Source organism: Panulirus ornatus, chromosome 43, assembly GCF_036320965.1.
Source record: "Panulirus ornatus isolate Po-2019 chromosome 43, ASM3632096v1, whole genome shotgun sequence".
Lineage (NCBI taxonomy): Eukaryota > Metazoa > Arthropoda > Malacostraca > Decapoda > Palinuridae > Panulirus > Panulirus ornatus.
In genome coordinates, this window is record NC_092266.1 from 29,107,986 (window position 1) to 29,126,677 (window position 18,692).

Below are 18,692 nucleotides of genomic sequence, written 5' to 3' on the forward strand. Positions count from 1 at the left end.
AAAAAATGAATTTACAACTATAAAGTCTGTCTTTCAGGCATGAAGTGTAGGTCAGGGTGACCTACTTTTGGTGGTGTGCCGAAGTGCCATCAATATGCATCAACATATGAATTTATATGATTGTACATCAGACAGTGGCTGTAAACTAAACTAGGGTGGTGGAAGGGGTGCTGGTGATGGAGGTAGCAAAAGGGATGACAAAGAGGTACAAGTTGTAGGGGTGCTGATGACAGCAATAGGGTAGCAGAGATGAAGGAAATGATGGTGGCACATGTAGCCATATAGTTAGCTGTAGGAGTTGTAGCACAGATAGTGTTAGGACTGATGGGAGACAGTGGAAATGTTGGTGGAAGAAGGAATGGAATAGGTGGCTGTAGAGCTGATGGTAATGGTGGATGAAAAAAGGATCGAAACATAAATACATGCAAAAATATGAAGGTATTGTATGAACAATACTACATCACAAAATAATGACACATCCTACTCAAAAGTACGCCCAACAGTTGCTGAAACTTCAAACTGCACATCATATGATATCCATGCGTGGCAAAACTTTTTTCCAATTTCTAACCAGGTTAGCATATTTGTTTTGATGGCCTGTGATTGGCTCACTCAAAACAGATGGGTTGTTTGGAAAAGCACATGCAGTACAGTGTTGGAGTAGTCTGGGCTTCCCATAATTAAGTTTAACCCTTTGATATCCCACTAAATTACCCTTTGTAACCCTCAAAATTCAAGTTTTTTAAGTTAAGAAATATTCTTAACCCGCAGTTTCAAAGATATATAATAATATACATAATCATTTCTAAAGTACTTTTCATACTCTACTTTCATGACTGGAAGATGAACAAGTGTGGGGAAAAATGATCATGCACAGCCACCGCAGCACTGCATCACCCAGGCTCAGTGCAAGGTCTTTAAATTGAGGCATGAAACTTGATGCATAAACATCTGTCAACAGGAGTCACCTAGTTTGCATAAATATCTATCTGGAGGTATTGAGGAATTTAGCACTTTTACAAGATGGGATGAATTAGCAAGCATCCTTCTAACATTCCAGACAGAAAAAACTATAACAAACCTTAGAGTCCCTTCAGTGGACTGCAGCTTTTCTTTAACTGAATCCTCAAGAAATTTGCATGCAGCATCCCACTGCTGTTTATCATTGACGGAACGATCCTCCAAAGCATTGAGCTGAATTACACGGAGCACATCTGCAGCCTGTTGGAGTGATATAACACTAATATAACAATGGTTTTGTAATAATAATAGGTATTTACCAAGAGCTTAGGATGCTTGGTTTTCATCAAACTGATGCTGAATTCTATAAAATGACTTGTAAATAAAAACCAGTGTCTCAAAGGGGAAGTCTGGGTTTTAGTCTGGTACTGGTGACCGAATACTTCTAAGCCAAACGAAGTCGAACTCCTACATGACATTTAAGGTGACCCAACATTCTTTCAAGCTCTAGCTCTATTTCAATGAACAAGTCTGAGAGAATGCTAGTGACATAAAGTGAAAGTCGTAGAGAGAGAACATTTTACATAAATGATTGGAAGAGGTGAAATTAAGATAATGAACAGATATATACAAAGCAGGAAGTACTCTACAGAAACAATTAAGTTATTAAAGACTAGAAAAGCTGAAGGTACAAATGGTGTAGAGAGGAGGTAAAATTGACTGTGGCATGGATCTGTTGGCAGGACAATGGGAATGACTGTCCCAGTTTGTAAAAGTGACCATAAGAATTAAAGAGAAATAATTCTCCTTAGTAAAAGGAACATGGTATATGGCAGGACTGTTACTAATTGTGTTAAAAGGATTATCAAAATGAATATTGGTGGAATGCAAGGTGGCTTCACAAAGGGAAGAGGGGTTTGTACATTTTTGCACAGTGGTATAGAAAGTCTAGGAGAACTAAAGAAGTGTATACAACATCCACATATGCTAAAAAAACAAATCATCATAATGAGAACAGGATGGCTCTCTGGGAAGCCCTGACTCTATTTGTAAGATTTCTTGATGCTATTTAGAGCTTTTACAAAGAAAGTTGTGTATGCATGAAAGTAAGTGGCTTGAAATAAATGTGGAAGTAAGTCTAGGTTGTGTCAAGTTACTATGCTTATTCAGTGAATTTCTATCGGAAGGGGCATTATGTGAAAAGAGAGCACAATAAGGCGACAGCAGTTTAATACCTAACCACAGAGATTTAGAATGAAATTTGAAGATCCAAGACCCATCATTCTCAAAGTGTTTCATTTGCACCTCCAAAATCCACTTACAAAGAGCAAGTTTCAGTAAAATGCATGTCTGATGACTGACGAGTTATCAAACAAACTATGGATCCTATTACAAAAAGTCATCTGAAAAATAATATATTATGACCAATGTTATTATCAAGAATAAAAATCACCTTCATATTAACTAATAAGAACATTACCAAAGTATGTTACACATTTATCTCTAGATGATTATGCAAACCAAGGAAATATAAAGCTGACATCAAATGAACTAATAATGTTCAGACAACAGACAAATGATGCCAAACAATGGATACAGGTCACATGGCCTCATAAGCTCAGTGTGCAAATACTGAGGTGTTTGGGGCATGGTTGTAGATTGGGGGCTATGGTCTAAGTGCATTATACATGACATTTAGAAAGAGGATGGGAATATATGAGGCCATTTCTTCATCTGTTCCAAGCGCTACCCCACTGACACAGGAAATGGTGGCTGTTGGAGGTTTGTATGTTCTATGAAGGTGCGCATTCCTATACCTGGGGATAGTGGAGAAAGAATACTTCCCATGTATTCCCTGCGTGTCGTAGAAGGCGACTAAAATGGAAGAAAGCAGGGGCTGGAAATCCTCCCATCTCATTTTTAGTTTTCCTATAGAAGGAACAGAGGAGGGGGTCCTCTGTTCTTATTGCTACCTCGCTAATGTGGGAAATGGCGTTGAAAAATGTGTGGAAGTCGAGAACATTATCTTGGAAAGCAAAAATGGGTATGTTTGAAGGAACAGTGGTTCCAATAATGTTATATGATTGTGAGGCGTGGGTTATAGATGGAGTTGTGCAGAGGAGGGTGGATGTGCTGGAAATGAGATGTTTGAGGACAATATGTGGTGCGAGGTGGTTTGATCGAGTAAGTAATAATAGGGTAAGAGAGATGTGTGGTAATAAAAAGACTGTGGCTGAGAGAGCAGAAGAGGGTGTTTTGAAATGGTTTGGTCACATGGAGAGAATGAGTGAGGAAAGGTTGACAAAGAGGATATATGTGTCAGAAGTGGAGGGAACGAGAAGTGGGAAACCAAATTGGAGGTGGAAAGATGGAGTGAAAAAGATTTTGAGCAATGCATTTGCATTCACATTAAAATCATGATAGCTAATATATTTCTTTATTGTTTTGTGATTCTTACTTTTCTGCAGAATGTTTCACTGGGATATATTATATTGAACAATCAGTGGCTAAGACAACTGAGGTAAAATCATATACAAATTTGCTAATAAACACAAAACATGTGAAATAAGATATTACCTTATCCTCCCACTGATGCCTTCTCATGGCTTCATCAACAACACAGGCCTTTAGGTTATCAAAGATGTTGTCATGATCCTTTGAATTCTTAGCACATTCCATGAATTTCCTAAATTCATCCTCAAGTGTCTCCCAGCCCACCTCAACACATTTCTTGGGCAGCATTTGGTCTGCCCATTGTTTTAATTTAATGTCTGCAGTAGTATTAAATGTACCTGAAATGAGAGGAGAAAAAAAGAGCTGAGAAATTCATAATATCCCTACAGTCAGATTACTAGCCACCAGTATGTCACCTTGTATGTGTTTAGAGGACAACTCTGGAAAATCTGTGTAATTACCTACCTGTACTGTACAGAGAAGGGGTTTTACCATTGTGGGGCTCTATCTCTTTACGATTCTGTACTATCATACAATCTTTTAAAGTTGTCCATTCATGCACCATTGTTATTCTAAGATACTACTCTTTACATCTTTTTTAAATTGAGAGTGAGCCCTGTTTTAGACAACAGAAACGGTTAGGTGGTTTGCATGTATCTGGACTGCCAGAAGGCAATTAACGCTGTATCACTTACTTAAGAGGCTGGTAAATAGAATGGACCTTTGGACAGGAATAAGGGTAAGAGCCCTCTGATGGATAAAAGATATACTTAGTAGAAGGGAAGAAGGATTCATGTTAAAAGAGCCTTTTCAAAATGGGTGTCACCAATGGAATGCTCTTCTTGAAAGGGTTGGACTACCTGAATATGTTTTATGGATGATGCCATGGTCATGAAGGAAGTTAAAAGTAAGGAGAATTTAATCAACTTACAAGGGATCTAAACAAAGTCCAAAGTTGGTGTAATACATAGCTGATGAACTCTGAATTGAACACACTTCAAGATGCACAAAGAACTAATAGAGAGTGCTGAGGAGGGCAACAGATGGTACCAGAAAGAAAGAGTCGAGTTACAATGAAAACTGAAAGAATTCATCCACTATGGAAGAGATGAGTAAAGGGTGACTTGATTACAAAACTGAAAATCTGCAAGAAACTGTCCATTTGCTTTCTGATTACCTTTAATATTATTTTATAGACTACACATGTCAGAGATGTAGGTCTGTACTACAATAATATTTTCTAGTCGCCTTTCTTGCAGAAAGGTGTGATGTTTGCCCTCTCCTGTTCTCTAATTCACCTTTCTCCTATGACATCCTTAACAATATTTCATGTGGCTTGCCATGTGTATCAGGTATGTGAATTCTTTTTCTGTTGTAGCAGGAGAATGATAGTGAAATCAACGAATTAGTTGTGGATTGAAATATCAGCTGGGAATTTAGATACCAGTGGGACCCACTAATTTCTCATATGAAGCCAAGAGCAGCCCTCTTTGAATCCTCACATGAGGTCCAGAGCAGCAAAATGGTAAATGCATTCCTTTTCTCATTCCTCTTATTTCCTGGTGCACAAGATAAAACAATTAACCACATACCATTGTATACTTTCATTCCAATCAAATCCAACCCTGAACACACACTTTTACACCTTAAAAGTTCCACAGCTCATTTATCAGAATTGCCATCCCCTCCTCTCTTGTCATCTTATCAACCATGGACTTTAGCTCTTTGAACCACTCTACCCAGATCATTCAACCTGTTTTGTTCATTGCCACATCAACCAGGTTTCTCTACTCAAGCACATCAACTATCTCTCCCTTCCTTTCATCCTGGTTACAACCAAACACATTCAGACAAACCAGCATGAGCCTTCAAGGAATAATCCACGTTTGGGACCTTCTTGTTTTACTTTCAGGTGAGAATACTAAATTGGCAAATTCCATTCCCCTGCTGCTGTTCCTCTTTTTCAGCTTCTAATACATACAAGGAATTTAGTGGGTAGTATTCTTTCTGCTCTATCCTGACATCAGAGAATATCTTACGGCAATATATAGAATGATAAAATTATGTTCCATACTAACATACTATTAATCTCTCTAACCTCTAATTTTACCCTATAATATCTAAAAGATTAGACATATCAAACTCCATAATTCCATGAAAATGCTGAAAAAAAATGATCGTGGGAAGTAAAAAATATCATACCTGAATTTTCAGTTTGGGCTGCTGGTAAATAAATATTTTCAAATATATATGTGACCATCTTATCCCATAGTTTTTTTGAGAGTGCATCTTCCCACTGCTTAGGTGAAAGTTGCGACAAGTTCACTACTTCATCCAAAATATCCCCTCGGGCCTTTTCAAATAACTCATCACGATCCAATTCTCGGGTTCTGTAAAAAATAAAGTGTACATAGAATCTTATGGCATCTAAGCACATTTTCAAGGCATAATATGACAATCACAATAAGTTTCATTTGAAGTAGGCCTATGGTGGCATGAAATCGCACGTCAACAATTGAGCTCGTTAGTTCCTTACCAAATTGAATAACAAAGCTACAGCACCTACTCCCTGGCATTGTGGGGTGCTAAGAATCTCTGAGTTCCCACCTAACTCTGCTGCCAAAGAGAGGGACAGCTCAATTCTACATCTTTCTTTGACTATCTAAACTCGTCCCATGAGACTGTAGTATCTTCTCACCCACAAGCCAAGATCCTCTGCCTAGGAGATTTCAACGTTAGCCACAGAGAATGGTTGAATTCCTCCCATATGCCATGATAATGGGGGTATTGAAGCCCTGATGTTCACCATTCTCAATGACCAAGAGCAAATTACCTCCAAACCCACATATATTCCTGACCAATGTGACCCTTCTAATATTCTGGATCTGATTTCCCCTGCTACTCCTTCACAGTGTAAATACACAATCTCTCCCAATCGGTTCATTTGACCACATTCTCATAAATGTATCTATTGTAACAGTACTGCCCCTCTAATAGCCCCTTCTAAAAGTCAATTGCTGGCACCTCAGCAAAGCTGACTGGAATAACTTTTCTGACTTTCCTAAGGTAAATTACTGTCTCTTATGTGGTGACGCTTCTCTCTCTGCCAAATGCATAAGAGGTTATTGTTGTGGGAATGGAAGCATTTATGCCCTCTTCTTCCAAGACAACCTCTTCTTCCAATCTGTGGTTCAACCATTCTTGTTCTGAGGCCATTTGGGTAAGGGATCGAGCATACTGGGCTTGGAAGAACTCTCCTTCCTCCAATTCCCATTTAGCATTTATCACTGCCCCACATCACTGCAAATATGTTATCCATGAGGCAAACATTTCTTTATTCATAGGAAGAGCAATGACCTCTCTTCATCATGCACTGATAGGTCTTTCTGGTCTTTAGCTAAGAACATTGCTAACAAATTCTGTTGCTCTACCTTTCCTTCACTTTTCCATTCTGGCAGTACTACAGCTGTCTTTTCCAAAGACAAAGTAACTCTCTTTAGTTCCCATTTCTCCTCTAACTTTACCTTGGATGACTCTAACACTCCTTCACCCCTTGATGCTCCTCTTCCTAGTCCTATGCCCCTTCCTGTAATCTCTTTTCGAACTGTCCAAAGAAACCTCTCTCTGGATACAAGCAAAGTTTATGGTCCTGGTGGCATCTATTCCTATGAACTGAAACAGCGTGCCTCTGAACTTGCACTTGTACTTGTTCACCTGTTCCATTTCTGTTTAAAAACCAGAACTCTCCCTTCTTCTTGGAAGCATGCATTGGTACATCCCATCCCTAAGAGAGTGACTGCTCTACCCCTCTAACCATCATCCTGATGCTTTGACATCTACCATTTCCAACCCCTTTATCATCCTCACACTTTGAAATCTACCATTTCCAAAGTCTCTGAATCCCTCCTCAACTCCCATATCCTCCAGGACATCCCCATTCAAACCATGCTGTCTCACCCTCCAAATTTACTTTTACATTTTCTTCTTTCACACAAGTCTCCAAAACCCTATTACTAGCGTCAGAAGTATCTCTCTGAAGCATGTCACCACAGTTGTGTCATCTGCAAACAGCAACTGACTGATCTACACCTTGCAACCACAAGCAAAATGAAGCCCTGGCATTTTCTCTATGACCCTTGCATTCATCCTCATCATCCTGTCCATAAACAACTTAAAAAACTTTAACATTATACTTCTTTGACAGAGAACCATCTTCTCTGGGGTTCATAGTTTAATCGTTTAAATTATCTACGAAGTTGACTCTTCAACCTCCTTCCTTCCAATTTGCACACAAGCTCTACTCTCCAGGTATGAATTCCTCAATTGATTTAGTGAATTCCTATTTACACCATGTTTGTAGCACCTTCCACACAGCATCTGTCAAACCTACCATAGGCTTTCTCCAGATCCACACATACCACAAACAAATTACTCTCTCCAATTATTTCCCACATAAATTCTTCACAGCACACACCTGGTCCATATAATTTCTACCTCTCCCCAGTCATGTGTTCCATGCATGCCACCACCCTTTCAATAATGACTCTCACACCTTACAATTTGTAATTTGAGTATTCACATTTGTTCCCCTTGCCTTTACATAAGGGCACTATAAGTATCTTTTGGCAATCAGGCATTTCACTTTGAGCCATTCAAATGTTGAATTGCCTGGTTAACAAATCAACAACAGTGATAACCCCTGTTTTGAGAAATCTATCTACAACACATAGATTGTTTCTTATATTTAAAGCCAGGTGGCTCAAGCAGTATCTCCTGTTATATGGTAACTACGATCCAGACATTCCAGCATCGAAATGTACTAGATGTAAAGCAAAATTTTCCTTGAAGCAATCTGTTTGTCCGTTATTTTTACCATGTGTGAAAAACTGAAAACTACTTTTACTAAAAATAACTGTACAAGTACAGGGCAAAATAAAATTTCCTCTGAAAGTCACTTTATCAATATCAATGGAAAACACAGTAAATGCAAGAATACAAAAAACTTAAAAAGTCTGAAACTGTACCTGGAACTGCAGACTAATTCATTAATTCTATTTAAAGAAATGTTGCATTAAGACAAATGCAATCAAATGAAGAAAACCTTCAAGGAGGTATAGAAAAAATGAAATTCATCAATGTGTCAAGTTCTTTCAAGAAATTTCTTCTGACAGGTATTACAGACAATACCATTATACCACACAGAATTCAAACAGTGTTAGGTAGAAGCATTTCGTAGGAACATTAGGTTGGAGTCTCTGCAAACACAGCATTAGAGTTACCCTCTGCCATTGGCCAGTTAAGGGTGAGGCAATGAATGGTAAGAAGTGGCACTTGAGCTCACTAATTATGGAGACTCTATTACCATAGTCACCTCCTTGAAGGAGTTCCAGAAGGGAACAAGCATCAGAGATATGGACAGAAGTCATACCTTGGAAAATTATTTTTCCATTCTGTTTCCAGATTAAACCGTGTAGCTTTAAATGCATCTGCCTGTTGTTCTACAGTATCTCGCACCATCTTCCAAAAACACTCTGATACTGCAAGACTTAGATTTCTTGTTGTACATTGATGACTGTTGATCACACCACCTCTGTGAAGGAAAAATAGCATTTCTGCAGAAACTGATAATGGTGATGATAATGAATTAAAGGTCATGGGGAGTAATGATAATGTGAAAGACTTGGGAATAATTATAAATGAAAATCTTGAATTTAAGAGCATATTGATAAGATAATGTTCTCTAGCTAAATAATGAGTTGTATATTAAGAGCCTTTATAGTAGGAGATAGAAAATTATTCATGGAAATGTTTAATGAATATATAGAGAAAACACGTAGATTTTGTATTGGTACTGATGCCAACCTTACAGCTTAGTTTATTGTTGAAAATGGCACCATAAAGTATATAAACCATCAACTTAAAATTTCCCATGCTTCAAAAAACATAACTAGGATTTTTCTGAAGGTTAACTTCATGTAAAGAGATGAATTTTCTCTTGTAAGTAGTAGCTGGTAGGCAGCCAACAAACAGGGAGGGAAGGATATTACCAGTAATACCTGCCTGGGTATTGGGAGGGTTAATGACAGCTGTGTAGTGAGCTTGCACTTCAGTGGATGTCAAGTTGCATTTCTCTGACCCAGGTATCTGTCTTCTTTCTACCTCACCCACACGAGGACTATTGGCATTCTGTCCACAAACATACAATCTATCCTTGTCACACATAACACTTAACTCATACAGTTCATTCTTTGTAACACTAAATTTTCTTGTGGTAAAACAATATGTGCTAGCCCTGCCTTTTGGTAAAATGGTAGGAGCAACAGACAGAAATAGTAGGTAGGAGCATTACGAAGAAACATTAGGTAGAAGTAATAGGTAGGAACATTAGGCAGGAACATTATGTAGTAGTAGCAATAGGAACATTAAGTAGAAGCCCCTGCAAACACTGTGCTAGACTTGCCCTCTATCAGTGGCCGGTTAATGGTGAGGCACTAAAGGCTATCAAGCAGCAATGGAGTTCACTAGTTATGGAGACCCTATTGCCATGGCCACCCCCTTGAGGGAGTTCCAGAATGGAACTGGCATTAGGATATAGATAGAATCTACTCTGGAAAGGAGCTAGGGTGGGAATAACATATCTGTGGTGATGTTTGTTTTCAAGAGCCAACCAAGATTAGCTGGCAATGCATAAGAGTTGTTGGAAGGTGAATTCTTTGACAGATATTACCCAACTGATCTGAGAGAATTGGCTTATTCAGCATACATGCTTTGAAAACTACTTAGTGCAGACTGGTCTGGGAGAATTGGCTTATTCAGCATTCATGCTTTGAAAACTATTTAGTGCAGAAAAGAAAGAAAAAATAACAAAGACGAGGAAACAGGAAAATAACATCACCTGTTTGAAAGATCAGTTCAGAATCTGAAAATGTGGCAACAGCAGACCACCAAGAGGTCACACAGAGTAAATGTGGTCATTGAAAGTAACTCATAGGGAGAAAGGACAATCCATTTACTTCACCTACAGCAGCACTTCACCTAAAAGCAAGTTAGTATATAAAATGAAATTTTTTGAATATGGAACGCGTCACATATAATACATCTTGGGAGGAGATACAATCCAAAGGATGCAAGAAAAATGGAGAAAAACAGGAGGAAGTGAAGTGTTTTAGATATCTAGGAGTGGATTTGGCAGTGGATGGAACAATGGAAGCATTAGTGAATCACAGGGTGGGGACAGGGTGGGGGAGGGGGCGAAGGTTCTGGGAGCGTCGAAGAATGTGTGGAAGGCGAGAACATTATCTCGGAAAGCAAAAATGGGTATGTTTGGAGGAATAGTGGTTCCAACAATGTTATATGGTTGCAAGGTGTGGGCTACAGATAGGGGTGTGTGGAGAAGGGTGGATGTGTTGGAAATGAGATGTTTGAGGACAATATGTGGTGTGAGGTGGTTTGATCGAGTAAGTAATGAAGGGGTAAGAGAAATGTGTGGTAATAAAAAGAGTGTGGTTGAGAGAGTAGAAGAGGGTGTATTGAAATGGTTTGGTCACATGGAGGGAATGAGTGAGGAAAGAGTGACAAAGAGGATATATATGTGTCAGAGGTGGAGGGAACGAGGAGAAGTGGGAGGCCAAATTGGAGGTGGAAAGATGGAGTGAAAAAGATTTTAAGCGATTGGGGTCTGAACATGCAGGAGGGTGAAAGGCGTGCAAGGAATAGAGTGAATTGGAACGATGTGGTATACCAGGGTTGACATGCTGTCAATGCATTGAACTAGGGCATGTTAAGCATCTGGGGTAAACCATGGAAAGTTTTGTGGGGCCTGAATATGGAAAGGGAGCTGTTATTATACATGTGTACAAAGTATAATAAATAAATAAACAATATAGGTGTGGAATAAACTCAAGAGGTAATAGACTACATTCAACATTATTCAGTAACAACAAACTTACTTAAAAATCCGAGAACTTCTGAAGAATGCTTCTTCATAATCTTTAATGGCCTGTATAGAGTCTTCCTGATTTCCTTTACCAGTAACCACGGCAAAGTATCCCAAAGCCCGCATTGGAAATAATTTACCAGCCAGTATTTTCCTTATCTGCAAAATGAAATAAACTTACCTATAAATTCATGGAAACCATTGTGCCCACAGATGGAATAAAAAACAAAATTATTCACTCAAATAACTTAAAAATAAACAAACACATAACTGATACATGAGGAGGGTTACTATCACTGATAAATAACAATACTCCAAAGATCACAATTTTTCATGTCAATTATCATGATTAACTTTCTGCAGTTCTTGACTGAAACTAAGAAAGCTAGTATGCTGGAAGAAAGCATTCTGTTTGAATCTCACTCTTCAACGGCTGTGTACAGTGCTATTTCAATTCTAGGCAATAGAAGTCTGACGAGTCTTAAATAAAGTACATACATAAGTTAAGAACCTCAGGATACAACTGACAACAACAAGGTCTAAAAATCTTCATGTTTGCTACAGCATGGATGATATGGTCCTATGTTCAGATACCAATGATATTCATGTCAAGAATGGTGTGGACTGGGAGAAATGGGGAGGATAAATCAAGTATTTTGAAAGTTTAGAGTAAGTACATTGGTAAGTCAGTCTGTTGTCATTAAGTAGTTACAATACTGTCAAATATAAAGCTCACCCCTTTTCAATCTGGGTGAGATGTCTGACTTAAGTCATGGTTGTAATGAATGAGGAAAGACAGAAGTAAGTATTCAAAGTAACCAAATCAATGATAAAAGAATCATATAAAAAGTTGACAAATATTAGTAAAAGTACTGGCACCCTATATTTTTTTTACAAGAACTACTTTCAACTCTGGGCTAGTTAAATGAATACATTAACAAACTTCAACATACTCTGTCTGGGTTTGTGAGATTTTCTTCAGCAAGATCAACTTTAGTAAGCACAAAAATGGTTCTTTTGCCTTGAGGATCCATTTGGCTTACAAGATCAGTAACATTAGATCTTTCAGCATCCACTGATCCATCTTGAATACACAAAATGATAGCATTGGGGTTGGACATATATTGCTGAGAAATTGCACGAATGGCTTCCCGAGTGTCTGTTGCCATGTCAGTTGTTACCGTCTGAAATAAGATCACATAGGTTAAACAAGCATGAGAGTTAACATATTACAAAAAATAAATATCAACAGCCCTCAAAAAATGTTAACCCAAAGAGACTAAATACATCTTTTCCCTTAAGGAAGTGCCCTTTCCCATGTTAGTGAGGTAGAGCCAGGAACAGATGAAGAAAGACCACTTCCACTCACATCCAATCTCTAGGTGTCATGTGCAATGCACCAAAACTACAGGTCATATAAAATCTGGCCACACAGACCTTTCAATGGTTTACCCCTGACACTTCATATGCCCTGGCTCAGTCAAGAGTATACATGCATGTATGTATGTATTTTTTTTTTACATATTTGCCATTTCCTGTGTCAGGAAACTGACAAAGAAAGACCCATCCATTCAGATACATACATATATGCAAGCACATACATATACATATCAACATTTACACACACACACATGTAATGCACTTAAACCACAGCTCCCTATCCACATCCAGGCCCTACAGACCTTTCCATGGTTTACCCCAGATGTTTCATATGCCCTGGTTCAGTTCACTGACAGCATGTCGATCCCGGTATACCACATGGTTCCAATTCACTCTATTCCTTGCAAGCCTCTTGGGGCAGGAAGCAAGTATGTATGTATTATCTTTAATCACCTCAAGGCCAATTTTTAAGAAAGAGCCATGGCACTATCCATGATCTCTTTCCAGAGGCTCCTGGAACCCAAGGCCATAATACATCCAGATGCAGAAAAAAGTGAACCCCTTTAGAGTGAGAAGTTCCTTGGCAAGACTGTACTTCCAATAACAGAGCCACACTAAAGATGACTTTTCATTTGAGGTATAACCTTGAGCAGGTGGAGTCCTGATAACCTATATACATACAAAGATGCATATTTTCAAAATGGATCAATGATACAGACAGTAAACAGTTCTCCAAGAGACAAAATGGCAGAGCAACCAGAGGACATATTATGAACTTAAGAAAGAATCTTATCAAGAAAGATATGAAGATGCACTTTTATGGTCTAAGAGTTTTGGATGGATGGAATAAAATGTCTAAATATATGATTAATAAAGACAGCATATATAAATTCAAGGTGCTGTGAGATAGTAGAGAATGTTCAAGAGATGGTGCCACATGAGTATAACACTCCCTCTCCAAACAGCACAAATGACTCTTACATTACTGATCTCACACAATGAATAAGTAACATGCATACCAGAACCTAAGATACTTACACTAATAATTCCAGGAAGGTCAACAAGTACCATCCTTTGAAGACCTGGACCCTTAACTGTCATGGAGATTACTTCATGGCTAACTGTACGTCCTGATCGTACACTATTTCGCATCCTTAACTCTACCTGAAATTGACATCAGATCTGTTAATCAAGAATAAAAGAAAGGATTTCAGAGTGCCACAGTCATAACTCATAAATATGCAAAATCACAAAATCAATAAATTCTTTCTTTGAACTAACCATAAAGAATTAATAATTCACCTATAAGATACTGGGTACACACAGCAAAAGCAGGAAAATTTCTCTTGCATCACCATGAATTATTTAGTTTCTGTTTACATGTGGTCAATCAAGTAACTCTGACAAAAGGTATATTGCAAGCACAATAAATTTCCCTGCCTCACTTATGGTATGGAATTGTTTGTTATTATGGCGTTGGGGACCTTGTAGATTTACCAAAGAAAGAAACTATAAACATAGTTGTCTTCAGCTGCTGTTTGATGATCTTTCAGATTCGTTCAAAAGGCACATGGCCGAAGTGTTCATGCAGGATGGGGCTCCCTGCCACACTGCTAAACAAGTCACTGATTGGATTGAGAACTGTGCAGTGGAATTTTTCACAGGATTTGAATCGAATAGAAAACTTGTGGGTGTTTATGAAATCCCCCCCTCCAGTTTTACTTTTCTAAAAGAAGGAACAAAGTAGGGGGCCAAGTGAAGATTTTTCCCTCAAAGGCTCAGTCACCTGTTCCTTACACTATCTCGCTGATCGCGGGAAAAATGTGAGGTAGGAATGGAAGGACAGGGATGAGTGGAGACTAGTTGTGGCTATCCCTTTCATGGGAATTCCTGGAGGAACAGGCATCAGAGATGTAGGATAGATAGACATACTAATCCAACAGTATAGTAGTTCAAGGAACAGATGCAGAACAGCATCATATGCTCATCCACTTCCCAGCTGTCATATATATTTTGCACTAAACCAGAGCCCCTTGTCTACAAGGACCTTGCCTACCTCCCTGCTCTAGGAGCTATTTTCTTGTTCTATAGGGCCCATAAAATGCTCATGAAGCTGGCCATAAGCAATGGATAGTACCAAAGGTCAGAGAGTGTAGTGATGCAGTGTGTATGTCAAAGTATGGCAACTGTGGGGCATATGAGCCGTATCCAGAGTCTTCACTGGTGCAGTTGTATCATGGGCATAAAGGGTTTTACATAACAGCTAGAAAGGTGATGTGTGCAAATGGGACCTTGGTTAGTTTGTCCCTGATGCTAACTTGCACAGGCAGAAGTAGGTACATGTAAAATTTCTGCCATTAGAGTGCTCTAATTTACCTGACATGCTTTGCTCACCTCCTTCCTTAGTTCAGCTAACTCCGATTCCTTCGTGAGGTCAAATTCCCTTGTAGAGTCCTTGAAAGAAGAGATGTGATATGGACCCTCACTTAAAGTCACCATGACTGGTGCACGTGTCATCATCTCTCCAGCACCTCGAGGAAATATTCTTGCCTGAAAGAAATAAAAGTTACTATAATACTTGAACAGTAACAACTACATGCAATGAATTTTGTGCCAGAAAAAATTGGAGTTGCACAAATGACTCTTTATCATCTACATTATTAAATACACATTATTACAAGAGAAATTATTCTTAATCATGTCAATTTCAATACACAGCAAAATAGTTTTGACTAAAAAAAAAATGTTTAAAATCATACCTGAGCCACCATTTCAAGCACTGAAGTTTTACCAGAGCTCTGGTCCCCAACCACCACCACCCTTGGTAAATGATCTTGTGTGTCATAGCTGCTGTCATAATCACAGAGTTCGTCTAATACCTCACTGTACATGTCAATGAGGGACTTTTTAATCTTTTTACGAGCAGTAGTGTCCCCAGCTTTCAGCATAAGTGACTTGCGCAGCTCTTTATTCTCTTTTTCAAGGCGCTCTACCTCCTTCTGATACTTTAACTGCACTTCCATCAGCTCTTCTTGAAGACTTTCATACTTTTCACGAATTGTTTCTGATAGACAAAATGAAAGAAACTGTGCTTTTAGCCATAACAGAATTATCTTATTATGTACATTCTTAGTTACAGATAAAAACTGAATGATGAACAAAAATATTTCTTGTAACTAATAAAAATATAAAGATAAACCATATACAACTTCATATAAAATGAGGAAATTAACATATAAACATCATTAAATAAAAAGAAGTTAACATGCATTTACTTTTTGTTACTGCAGCTGGGTATCAAATACAATATATCCTTTTCAATATCCAATAAGCCATTTCTAGGTATCAGGCAGCATGGATACTATATAACAATCAACATAATTCAATCACATTATATATTCACATGCTAGTGTTAAAGATTAAAAATTAGAATTCTAACTTTTGTTATGACATTCTCAAATGCTGTTTTAGCTAATAAAAAACGATGGCCCTTGCTTTCTTTCCAATCCAAGAGGTAAGACTCCAGCAATGCACAAAGAGAAACAGCATCATCATCGGGTGAGGCAGCCTAGTCAGACATGACGAAGATGCGTATATACATACTCTATGAAAAAGCATGGAAAGATATAGTAAGAAAAACAAAAGCAATAAATATATAACTTTCCTAGTCTTTGTTATAAGTAGAGCACATGAGGTATAACCAAAAGGATCAGTGAGCATAAAACTATTCATCGCTATAAAACATTTAATGCATTTGTCCACAAAGACAAGTATGGCCACTTATAAAGGTGACAAGGAGCTGAAATAATACATATAGAATTGAGCAAACAAGTGAGGAAAGCCTTGGAAGTAGCTCACATAGCATATGAGAAGTGACTAATAACAATACTGGTTCTGCACTTTGGGCAACAACACTCAAGATTCTTAAGTCCGTACCTACTTCCAGAATAGGGTGCCTCTATGTGCTACATGGAGCTATAGTGACTTTGAAAGGTGGGCTTTGTTGGCTTTGAAGGCTCTGGCACCTTCTTTCCTACCTTTGATCCTGAGATACGTCATTATAATACTAGATTGCTGGGTTGTCTATTTTGAAGAAGTGCATGGAACTAAATGTAATTTATAAGGCTGGTGTGGCTTTTGGTAACCTCAAAACAGCTTTCAATGCAAACATGTGATAGCTTAAAACCTTGTATGGGTACTGAAATACCTACACTCAAACTCTGGGGCTTTTGCACGCTACATGAAGCTGTATTAAATCTGAACTTTGAAAGTTGGCCTTTGTTGGCCTTAAAGGCAAGTTTCTGGTCCCTTGGATCCTGCCTTTGATCTTTAGGTAATTTCGTTATAATATGAGGCTGCCAATTCACCTATTTTGAATGAGTTCAGCAAGCTAAATGTGATTTACAAGGGTGGCATTTGGTGGCCTGAAAATGGAACTTTAGAATCTGGGAAAAGTTTTAATATACTGTGCATTGGCCTTGGATGCCCTTTCGAGGATAATGACAGCCAACAAATGCAACCCCAGCATTACAAATTACACTTACTTAACTACAATCGTACAAAATTGGCAACCTAACCACCTCACATTACAATGAAGGTACCTCAAGACTGAAAGCAGTATCCAAGGGTACCAAGGCCTGACCTTAAAGGCCAACAAAGACCACCTATCAAGGTTGAAAAACTCTATATTTTGGATGTAGGTATAGGTACTTCAAAATCTGGGTAAGGTGTTAAACTACTGCTTGTTGGCCTTGAAGGATTTTTCAGGCCACCATTAATCACACCATCTTTATAGATTACTCTTAGTTCATTGCATTCATTCAAAACTGGCAATCTGGCAGCCTTAAATTATAATGAAGCTAAGGATCAAAGCAGTATCCAAACATACCAGAACCTGGCCTTGAAGGCCAAAAAATGCTACCTCACAAGGTTTACACTTCCTACAACTTGATGTACCACCTAGATACTCCAAATTGTGGATATAGATACTTCAAAATATCAGAAATGCTTTAGGTACCACACATTAGCCCTGAAGGTCATTTTGAAGCTATCAAAGGCCATCCCAGACTCATAAAAAAATTGCTCATAGTTCAATTCACTCATTCAAAATAGGCAAACAAGCAGCTTCAAATCATAATGAAGGTACCTTAGTTTCAAAAGCAGATTCCCAGGGTACCAGAGCTTGGCCCTAAGGGAGAACAAAGGTCACTTTCAAGGTTTAAGTTTACAACAGCTTTATGTAGCATGCAGTTCCCAAATTTTGAGTGTAGGTACTTTAAAATATAGGCAAAATCTTAAGCTACTGCATACTGGCCCTGAGGACCATTTTGAATCCACCTCAGCCTAGATTGCTATTAGTTCACTGCACAGATTCAGAATAAACAACCTAGCAGCCTCATACTATAACGAAGGTATGGATCTAAGGGTACCATAGCCTTGCCTTAAAGGCCATCAAAGACCAACTTTCAATGTACAGTTACTACAGCTTCATGTAGCTCGTCGTACCCTCAAATTTTAGGTATAGGTGCTTCAAATCTGGGTAAGCTTTAATGGTTCTGCAAATTAGCCTTGAACATCATTTTGAAACCACCTAAGACCAAGAAAAGCCATCCCACCTTTATAGATTATATTCAGTTCACTGCCTTCATTCAAAATAAACTCTGTCCACAGATTACATCCAGTTCACTGTACTCATTCAAAATAAGAGAACCTAGCTGCTTGAAAGTAAAATGAAGGCACTACAGGATCAAAGGTAGATGCAAGAGTACCAAAGCCTAGCATCATAAGCCACAATGGCCACCTTTCATGGTTCAGAGTTACTACAGTTTCACGTGGCATGTTGAGACCCTAAATTCTTGATGCAAGTACTTAAAAATCTGGGCAAGATTTTAAGCTATTGTATGCTGGCCTTGAATGCCACCAAAGGTCACCAGATTCTCCCTAACCTTATAACTTACACTTG

General features: G+C 38.4%; 1 protein-coding gene across 7 annotated transcripts in view; it reads right to left on the minus strand.

Annotated features, from left to right (window-relative positions):
* The window catches only part of Opa1 (Opa1 mitochondrial dynamin like GTPase), a 50,232-nt gene that overhangs the window by 8,227 nt on the left and 23,313 nt on the right, over positions 1 to 18,692 (minus strand). For all 7 annotated transcript variants that reach the window (XM_071687408.1, XM_071687406.1, XM_071687403.1 and 4 more), the window contains 9 exons: positions 15,490 to 15,794; positions 15,125 to 15,280; positions 13,769 to 13,894; positions 12,304 to 12,534; positions 11,364 to 11,509; positions 8,843 to 9,004; positions 5,617 to 5,804; positions 3,538 to 3,752; positions 1,082 to 1,221 (listed from right to left, as the gene is read on the minus strand). In XM_071687408.1, coding sequence (XP_071543509.1) covers positions 1,082 to 1,221; positions 3,538 to 3,752; positions 5,617 to 5,804; positions 8,843 to 9,004; positions 11,364 to 11,509; positions 12,304 to 12,534; positions 13,769 to 13,894; positions 15,125 to 15,280; positions 15,490 to 15,794 — 1,669 coding nt within the window. The remainder of the gene's footprint in view (positions 1 to 1,081; positions 1,222 to 3,537; positions 3,753 to 5,616; positions 5,805 to 8,842; positions 9,005 to 11,363; positions 11,510 to 12,303; positions 12,535 to 13,768; positions 13,895 to 15,124; positions 15,281 to 15,489; positions 15,795 to 18,692) is intronic.